General features: G+C 31.9%; 1 protein-coding gene across 1 annotated transcript; it reads right to left on the bottom strand.

Annotated features, from left to right (window-relative positions):
- Positions 1 to 9,412: 9,412 nt before the first annotated feature.
- Positions 9,413 to 10,764, bottom strand: LOC129899696 (zinc finger protein ZAT9-like). The gene has a single exon (XM_055974724.1). It carries the CDS (start codon positions 10,461 to 10,463, stop codon positions 9,558 to 9,560), a length of 906 nt encoding a protein of 301 aa, XP_055830699.1. The 5' UTR covers positions 10,464 to 10,764; the 3' UTR covers positions 9,413 to 9,557.
- Positions 10,765 to 11,002: the final 238 nt, after the last annotated feature.

Genomic DNA, 11,002 nt, shown 5'->3' with positions numbered 1-11,002 from the left:
TTTTAGCAAATATTCGCTAATACGATTGTTAGGGTTGTTCACAATTTTGGTTAAAACCAAAACCAAATCAAAAATTTAACCAAACCGAATAAAAAACCGACATTTGGTTTGATTTGGTTTGATTATGGTTATAGCAAAAAAATAATCGAATAAATAATCGAACCAAACCGATAATTATATACATAAAATTTATAATTATTTATATGTATAATATTAGCTTTACATAAATAATTAAAGATATTTTATACCTTTTAATTATTAATTTAATTTTGATCTACTTATTTTTAAGGCCCATGTCTTAAAAGAATATGTCCAAGTCCAACAATCCAAGCCCAACTCTAAATTCTAATAAGTCGTAAGCACTAAGCAGCATAAGCGTAAAACGTAAAAACCCTACTATTTCTTTTCCTTTTAAGCTAAGGAAGATGGTCGAAGTACTTTTGATTATATTATTGATTCTCTAGTTAGTTTAGTTTAAATATGTATTTTTTTTATTTTAATGGACAAAGTTGTTTGTATTTTGGAACCTCTGTTTGATTTGTTCTTTAAAATCTAAATTACGTTGCAAGTTTGGTCCACCTGATTTGCCATCAGCATCTATTTCCCTCAATATGCAGCAAAGTTCGCCCTTGTGGGCCGTGAGGAAAAAAAGAGCTTCATAAGAAATTTGAAAAATGTAGAGAGAAAATATTTGAATTGTCCCGGCTAATCATAAACCCAAAAACTGAATCAAACCGAATCAAACCGACAATAACCAAACCCGTGGTTATTATTTTACTTGGTTTGGTTATGGTTTTAGACATTTAAAAATTGATTAAATTGGTTTGGTTATGGTTTTAATCAATAACCGACCCAAATCGAACCATGAACACCCATAACGATTGTACCACATGTGCCCTGATTGTTTCAACCCGTATAAGAATTTTTGAAGCTTTATTGAGCAAGTTTCTCGAGAATCCTTGTATGTTTCAGGCAATTTGAACTCTTCGAGAATTTTCATAAAAATGTTGTCGTCCAATGAGCCATATAAATAGGCAGTGACCATGTCCATTAGGTGCATTTCAAGCTTTTTATGAACTGCCAAATTCATTAGATACCTGAAGGTAACTGCATCCACCACAGGGGAATATGTTTCCATATAGTCAATGACAAGCCTTTGTGAAAAACCTTGGGCTACAAGTCGTGCTTTATATCTTACGACTTCACTTTTTTCATTTCGTTTAAGCACAAAAACCCATTTGTACCCTACTGGCTTGACACCTCCAGGTGTTCGAATTATTGATCCAAAAACTTCACATTTTTTAAGTGAAGTTAACTCTACTTGAATTGCATTCTTCCATTTTGGCCAATCATTTCTCTGTCTACATTCATCGACAGATTTTGGTTCAAGATCCTTATCTTGTTGCATTATTTTAAATGGCAACATTATAAGCAAAAATATTATCGACCACAATATCATTTCGGTTTCACCGTTTTTCTGTCGAGACATAACTTATTGAGATTTTTTCATTCTCATTATTTTCAGGTACTTGGACCTCCTTGGTGGTATCACCATTTATTGTGTCTCTAGGCTCTTCTTGAGCAATTGCCCCCAAATTATGATTATCTTGATCATTTATTCCCTTCATTTTTTGAGCATTTTTATCTTTGGAACCAATTGGTCTTCCACGTTTTAAGCGTGGCCTAGACTTATTTGCCTGAACAAGTTGTCCTACTGGGACATCAACTCGAACTTGAACATTAGTAGCTGGGATATGCGATTTAGTAACCCGTGGAAGGTTATTAAATGCATCCGGCAGTTGATTTGCAATATTCTGCAAATAAATTATTTTTTGAACTTCTTGCTCACATTGATTTGTTCAAGGATCTAAACGAGATTATGATAATGAATTCCAATCTATTTCATTTTCCAATTGCTTATGTTCTCCCCCTAATGTTGGGTATACTAATTCATCAAAATGACAATCAGAGAATCTTGCCGTAAATAAATCTCCAGTCATAGATTCCAAATATTTTATAATACAAAGAGATTCATACCCAACATATATTTCCAACCTTCTTTGGAGACCCATTTTTGTGCGGTGCGGTGGAGCAATTGGACATATATCGCACACCCAAATATTTTAAGATGGGATATATTTGGTTCCCTTTCAAAAGCCAACTGTAATGGAGAAAATTCATGAAAAATTATTGGCCTTATGCACATAAGTGTTGCTGGATGCAAAATAGCATGCCCACATACCCAAAGAGGAAGTTTTGTTATCATTCCGACCGACATACAATAATCATTAATGGATTGAGATTTAAATTCACCAACATTATCAAGACGAATTGTCTTTATTGCATAATCTGGAAATTGTGCTCTTAACCTTATAATTTGAGCTAACAATCTCGCAAAAGTCATGTTGCGAGTTGATAATAAGCACACATGTGACCATCTTGTAGATGCATCTATCAAGACCATATAATATTTAAATGGTCCACATGAATGGTGAAATTGCCCACATATATCACCCTGTATACGTTCCAGAAATACAGGGGATTCAATCCCAATATTTGTTGATGATGGTTTAATAATCAGTTTTCCTTGGGAACAAGCAACACAAAAGAATTTCTTAGATTGAAGAATTTTTTGATTCTTCAAAGTGTGCCCATATGAATTCTCAATAATTTTGCACATCATATTATAACCGGGATGGCCCAACCCGTCATGTCAAATAATAAATTCATTATAATTAATAAATATTTTATTTACCATGGCATGTGATTCAACCACATCAATACTTGTGTGGTATAACCCAGAAGAAAGTGCATGTAATTTTTCATGCACAAATCTTTTTTCTGCTTTTATTGTAATAATATAAAGGTACTCAACCTTTCATTCATTAGCAGTCTCAATATGATAGTTATTTTGGCGAATAACCTTGAAACTTAATAGGTTTCTTTGAGACTTACTACAATACAAAGCATTATTAGTAGCCAATATTGTTCCCCCAGGTAGTGATAAGGCTGTTCTTCTATAGCCCTCAATTATTTTCGTACTACCAAATATTTGTATTAACATTGGCCCCTTTCATAACCAAATGAGAGAAACATTTCTTTTCTCTTAATATAGTGTGCGTTGTAGCACTATCCAAAAGGCACATATCTCCATTATTCATCTTGGATCCAATTGAAGACTGAGAAATTTATTTAACTTCATAAAATAAAAATACATTATAAGAGATAAAGTAAGTAACAATATTGTTAGAAAAATATAAGTCCTTTTTTTGCTTCTTTTTTTTTAAATAGATAAACGTAAAAACATGATAATCAAAAGTACATAAAAACGACAATATATTGTAAATCATCTAATGAAATTAAACATCAATTGTAATCCCTAAAAAAATCTTCAACCTCTAAATGAATAATATCATTGAGGTCATTAAAATCGTCATCCTTCAAAACCAGATTTGTTTCAATATTATTATTATGCGAAAGTCTTGCCTCAACAATATTTTCAAATGTCAAGTGTGACTCTATCCGAGTATTAGAAGGAGAGGCACCACCTCTATTTGTCTTTCGTTTGAAGGAATTTTGATAAAGCCTTCCAAAATGCTCAGACGTCCGACATTCATTTTTCCAGTGACCTTTCATGTCACAACGATGACAGTTACTTCTTGAAGGGCCACTTTGAGAACTCATATTGTTCTCCCTTGTATGTTGACCACCACCACGACGATTATTATATCGTCTTCTGCCATTGCCACGTCCACGCATATTATTGTGGCCTTGATTTTTATTTTGTCTTCTTTCAGACTGGTCATGTGCTTCTATCACATTTGCTTTCGGTAATGGAGCAGTTTCAGTGGAACGATCTTCATGATTTTTTATTAAAAGAGCATTATGTTGCTCAGCCACCAGAAGGCATGAGATCAATTCAGAGTATTTTTGAACATGTCCTCATCATTTATAATTTTCCCACGTAATTTTAATTGGAAAGTTATTCTAAATACAGCAGAATTATACTCAATTACAGTTTTAAAATCTTGAAACCGTAAGTACATTCATTCATAACGAGCTCTTGGCAATATCGTTGCCCTGAGGTGGTCATACCTCCCTTTTAAATATTTCCACAATTCAAGTGGATCTTTCACTGTTAAGTATTCAACCTTCACGCTTTCATTTAGCTGATGACGAAGGAAAATTATAGCCTTCGCTTTATCGTGACTTGATGTTTTATTTTCTTCGATTATAGCATCACCAAGATCCTTAGCGGTAAGGTGAATTTCAGTATCTAGTACCCATGACAAATAATTTTTGCCAGAAATATCAAGTGCCACAAACTCCAATTTTGACATGTTTGACATGATGAAAATTAATTTAAAAATAACAAAGACAACTAAAATTAAATTTCTTCAGTAGATATACCTGATATAGAAGTTAATTTTTTGGAAAAAAAAATTAGAGCTTCGTGCTGATAACGTGTTATAAAATAAACTAACTTAGCAAAATAAAAAAAAAGAGTAAGAGAAAATAGAAAGGAGAAGAATGAGAAAGGGAGAGAGAGTGCAGATTGCAGTGTTCATATCTTACATTTTCATTACCACAGAAAATTAATTTATAACAAGAAAAGAAATGGATGGTGGGCAACTTGCCCTAGTGGAACATCCACTCATCCATTTTCAAAACAAGAATTGAGTTTTTGCAAAGATTCAAAAAATTATTTTTATATTTTATTTTTACTTTTATGTTTTTGCATATGACCTTAAATATGAGTGTGTGGAGATCGTGTATTATGATAGAAGGTTAGTAGATAATGGAGTTTTGTTTTCTCGTGTTTGTCGTTGTACTAGTCGTATTCTCGTAGTTCTACTTTTTATATCTATCATCATATATTTACTAAGTTTCGGTTAGTGCACTATTTTGTTGTTCGTATTCTTTCTTTTAGGTTTTAAATTGTCTCTCTTGTTAGTCGTTATGTTTTCATAACTCATGTTTTCTTCTTCTCTATATCTGAAGACTGAAATTGTTGCACTTGAGTCGAGGTTCTTTCGGAAATAGCCTCTTTACCTTCATGAGGTACTGATAAGATATGTGTAGACTATACTCTTTTCGAACTCTATTTGTGAGATTTCACTGGATATGTTATTGTTATTTTATTTTTTTTCAATAACAATGCAAACAAGCAAATTGGAAAAAATGAATTTTTATTTTATTTTTTCATTTTATTTTCAGGTAAACGCATAATCTCGCGGACAAACACCACTTTATTGTAAGAAATCAATATCAGTATTGCAATAATAACTTGCACTAACTAATTTAGAATGTTGAATCAGTGTTTAGATAGAATTAAAATGTTTTCCCTCTCTCCGTCCTCTAGTACGTAGTACTCCTATTTTTTTGGTCAACAACTCTGTTGTCTATTTTGACTTTTCCTTGTTCTCCTTATGGAGCTATTTATTTCCACATTTACCCTCACAGCTTCATCATATGATTCTTGCACGAGATAGAATAATTTTGAAAGCTGTTGATTTGAGGACCACTCAGATACCAACAAGTAAATGATAATGTTTGGACCAAAATTCAATTCTAGCCAAACTTTAGGAACTACTATAAATTTAGTTGAGCTAATCAAGAGTCAACAGGTTTACAGCCAAAGATTTTAAGTGGAATCCTATTTTTTATTTTGTTAGATGTGGGAAGAACAAAGATTAGGGTCAAGAATTTAAATGTTAAAAATTATTAAAAAGAATAGATTTTTTTTAAAAAAATATACCTTTATTGTAATGTAATTTGAGCTTAAGAAATCTTGGTGAACATGTCACGCGAGGGTGATTAATATAATGCTTTTAAACAGAGTAATAGCAACACATTGTTCTAGAAAGGCATATTGAAAGGAATAGAATATTTTGGAATGAAAAAATTGAATATGAAAGAAAAGATAAGGAAATAAAAGAATATGAGATTCTATTTCTTTGAATCTAATTGTTGAATTTTGTCTCTTTCTAGATTCGGATTCGATTTTTGAATCATTCAACAATTAATCAATTTAACCTTTCGAATGTGTATTACGTATTCAAATTTGCTTGAATGAGAGGAGAAAAAAAGAAGAGGAAATAGAATCTAGTGTTTTTAGATACTTTATCTAAGAAACTTTATTAGATAAGGCACGTTTAAAGAGAAGCGCTTCCTAACATACTTTTTTTCATACCCAAAAATCGAAATTGAGTCTCTAATTAAGGATAGCCAGAGATATCATATCCATCTGCCGCACCCCTTATTAATATGCGGTGCCTTAACCTATTTGCACTCAAGTTCGTTAAGGGGAACACTAGATAACAAAGAAAAGAGAGATGTATAAAAGAATTTATTTTTTTATATTATTTAAGACTTGAATAATTCGCTTAAACAATGACAAACGAATGACCTCCTTTGTATACTAGTTTCTTAGGAGCTAGTAAGCAAATAAATGTGTCTACAAATCCCAAATATAGATAACACTTTGTTCAAAAATTTCAATGACTTCTCTAGTAAATTCATGGAGATGTAGGATCTTTAAAAAAAAATCATGTTTTTCTAAGAACATTTTCATAAGTAGTAGCTTCCAGCACACATAAGTTTCGTGCATGGCAAAAAAATAACTTTAATATAACATTTAAGTGACATGATGATGTGGCGGAAAATCAAAATATTTACGCCTTTTATTTTTTTTAAATTCCGTGAGATTGATTTGGAGACTTTGCTTTCGAACAAAGTTTGTGTAGTTGCAGAAAGAAGGTAAAAATAAGATTTTGACCTCACATTACTAAAACAACACTGTTTAAGCTTTAGTTGTATAAAAGAAATCTTTTTTTTCTTGTGGGGTTTGGGGGTTTCAAATTTCCAATAAAGAATCTTTGGGCCCTAATTAAAAGGCATATAGTAGTAGACTAGTAGTACATTAAACAAGCCATCACATGCAAATGCAATTAAAGAAAAGAACTACAGAGATAGAAACTTGAAATCCTTTTTCTAACTAAATAGTACTCTCTTTGTTTTAAAATATTTATCGTAATTCTTTTTAAAAGTCAAATAATATAAATTTTGATTAATATTTTAATATATATATTTTTATTACACTAATGTGATCGAAAAAAATGTAGCTTACATTATTTTTAGCTTTAAAAATTAGTTAAATTAATATCAAGAAATGAAACGTGAAAACTATTTTACAAGAGAGGGAACATTAAGTACCCTTCAATCTTCATTGTTGATTGTAATTTGCAGTGGCCTAACTTATCAAGATATTTAGAGGGAAGCCAATCACGGAAATCAAAGAAAAGTCAGCCCTTCAATTCATTCATTTATGAATTGTAATTTTTAGTAGTAACTAAAATGTGACCACAACGACCTTAACAATTCCATGCCATTACCACTAGTTTTGCGAGTTTTTTTTAAAAAAATATTATTATTGAGTTTTTCATATTTACATAATCAAATTTTTAATAAGGTAATCATATATCAATCTCTATAATAATTGTTAATTAATAATTTACAAAAAAATGGAATTCATCAAAAGTGTAAAATATTTTTAAACTATCAATATAATGCTTATAAATATAATATTCAAAGGCGAATCAAAATTTATAGTTTATGAACTCTTGTAGCTATCTCAAATTGATATATAGTAATAACTTATTCACATTCAAATATTTATGTGTATTTATTAAATATTATAAAATACATATATATGGTTTGACTAAAAGCATAAATTCTCATGAACTTGCAAGTAACACTCTTCATCCCTTAATAATAATGTTCAAAATTTACGAATTCAATAAGTATTAATTAACTAGTAAAAGATAATGGTCATGCGCACATCAGAAATGGGCTTACATGGCAAAACCGATTGATTTTTCCCTTGTGTGGAGATATACGTGGGGCGTAATATATATCCGGTCTTGTAAAAGACAATTTTTGATATTTTGAGCTTTTCGAAATATGTCTAAATACATGTATACTTGATTAATGTCCATATTCATTCTCTATAATTACAGTCAAAGTCCATGACCCCGAATTAAAAGTTAATCAATATAATTAATGGAAAAGCCGTTTCTAATCTTTATTCTTTTCCTTTTATTTTTCTGGACAATAGTTTTATACAAAACTTCATCCTTTTAATCACGAATGCACATATTTTAAAGTAATCGTGTAACTTTGAGAAGCGACTAAATACAACAACAATTCACATTTCTGTTGATTGAAATTGCTTTCAAGACAGTGAATTGTCATGACATATAAATATCTGTGATAAAAAAAATTACTACTTTGTTTCTGTTCAGTATCATGAGTATCAGTGTTGTATTTTTCTAACAATGTGTTATAATATATATATATATATATATATATAAAATATCTTTAGGCTTTTTAACCTATTGGTGTTACAAATATGACAATTTAGAAAAGAACATGCTGAAACAAAAAGTAACTAGCAGTGAGAACTAAAAAGCAATGTGGTCAGTTATTAGATGTAGTCTCTAGTAGTCACAGATGGAGAAGAACTTCTACTACTAACTAAACCATAAAGGCAATCATGAGGGAGGGAAAAAGCCAAATACACAATATATATATAATAAAAAATTTACTATTAAAAGAAGCAAAAGAACAGAAGAAGCTCAAAGAGCACAAGGCCCAGCTGTTAACACCAAAAGTACCATAGGCACATTTGCTGTATTTTCACAGACCAAAATTGTCTTCTTTATCACAATTCACAAGCAATACTCATATGGCCATACAACATATTCAAATGAGTATTTCTACATCTTGATCATAAATAAAGTTTTAATTTATGAGATAGACGTAAGATTTGCGCATATTCTATCTTCTCTACGTCACTCCTAGGACTACATATTTTGTTGTTCTACATTCCCCAAAGAAAATGTTAAAAACAGAGAATTTATGCCAATTATTTGGAACCCGTGCTTGTGCATGCGAGGAAGCAAATATTTAGTGAAATAAGTTGTATTATGTGCAAATTAAGCCCAACACAACAGTATAACTTGCCTCATTTTTATGTGAGTCGGGATCAAATCACAGGCAAATGAAAATTTCAATTTTATGAGTTTTGAATTTAAAAACGAATGATTTTACATATTATTAATTGAATTTTAAATAAGTACACACGCAAAAAAAGTTGAAGGATATTCAACATCTAATATAAATACTTAAAAAGACAATTTTAATGGATATGAACCCCTCAACCCTACTTATCTAACTCCGCCCCTGCCCACCCACCCCACTGTCCTCAGCCCCAGCGGCCAGCACAGGCAGAGGCTAGGGGCCCCAAGGCCAATCTCTGTCAGTAGTTTGTTTCTGTAACTGATTTCAGATTGCTTGCGAAGGTTTCAAAGCAATGTGACTTACAACTAACGCTAAAATAAAGGAGCTAAAATTGGATCAAAATTCAATTTTTTTCTATAACAAGCAGAACCCATTTTGAACAGAATTAATACTAATAGAAAGTAAAAACAAAACAAGAAAAGAAAATGAGAGTGACAACTTTGACCTCCCATATTCTTCTACAATGGCTCTGGTTTCTAATGGCTAAAATCTTCATCTTCCATTGGAGCTGGCATGTTGAGATCTATAAACCCATATGGGAATTTAGCAGAAGTTGAATCCATTAAGCTATCACCAACTTTTGATGAAGAAGAAGCAGTGATTGATGAAGTCAATATGTGTGATCTTTTATGTCCACCAAGTGCTTGTCCTGAACCAAATATTTTCCCACAAAATGGGCATTCATGATCCACATTCTTCACTCTCAATACCCTTGACTTCCCTTTATTTTGATCTTCATTGTTGTTCTTCTTGTGAATCGTTTTGTGACTTCCTAAAGCTTGAGATGATTTCAACACTTTGTTACAAATCTCACATTGGTACTTCCCTTTAGAATTTTGATCCCTAAATTTCGAATTTCTCCAGACATCTTTAGAAAGCATCATTAGACAAACAGCAATGTCTTCTTCAGGGGAAGTATCGGAAAACGAACTTACAGGTTCAAATTCAGCTGATTTCTCATTTTTCACCTCTTGATGATCATCAACAACTTCTTCTGACACGAAAATTCTTCGGGTTCTCTTAGATCTCCTCCGAGTTGGCTTCTTTGTTGACTCAGTTTCACTTTGATCCTTGTCATGTACAACTGACCCAGCATCCAAAAATTCAGGATCTACAATCCTTGAACTCTTCTTCGGATTCTCTCTTAACCCATAACCCAAATGTTTCTCTTCCTGGATTTCCTCCCCTTCTTCTTCTTCTTCTTCTTTTAACGAATAGAGCGACAGAGTTGACTCGCTACGGCCGCCGGAATCTTGTTTCTGCGGCGGAGTTTTCGGTGGAAGTGGCAGAGCCCTCAAATGAGACCTCATGTGACCACCCATAGCTTTACCACTTGAGAATTTCCTTGAACAGAGCTTACATTTATGCTTCTCCATACTCATTGATTGTTCAACAAACCAAAACAGATCGATCACAGATTGATTAAGCCTTCAGTAGTTGGTACCCACTCTGCCTATATTCTACAAAAGCTCAAACTGTTTATAACAACATGGATAGATACAGAGATGTGTATGTATAGCTGGTTGCTTTCTCTCTCTAACTCTCTCTCTCTCTCTCTCTCTCTCGGTTTGAATGGGGAAGAGAGAGGTGAGGAAGTAGAGTGGGAGTGGGAACTTATAAAAGGCTTTAAAGAGGAGAAGTAGGTAACAAGCATTCTTCCATCACCCATAAACAGTTGTGATGTGATTTGCTTTCTCAATAGTAAGTTATTACTGCAATTTTATTATTATTTTTTACTTGACCAATCCATAAGTTATGTCAAATTTATTTTTGGGTATCTAGGATTAAAATTTTATGACTATAATAATGGAATAACTTAGTCAATAAATCAGATATTAGAATTAAGTTTTGGGGGTTGTTTGGTTATTGAGATGGATAAATAAGGATATCTCATGAAATTAGTTATTCATTTTTTTATATG

Source organism: Solanum dulcamara, chromosome 8 (assembly GCF_947179165.1).
Source record: "Solanum dulcamara chromosome 8, daSolDulc1.2, whole genome shotgun sequence".
In the NCBI taxonomy this organism is placed as follows: Eukaryota; Viridiplantae; Streptophyta; class Magnoliopsida; order Solanales; family Solanaceae; genus Solanum; species Solanum dulcamara.
The sequence above is the reverse complement of the archived record's forward strand: the minus strand, read 5'-3'. Positions and strand labels throughout refer to the sequence as shown.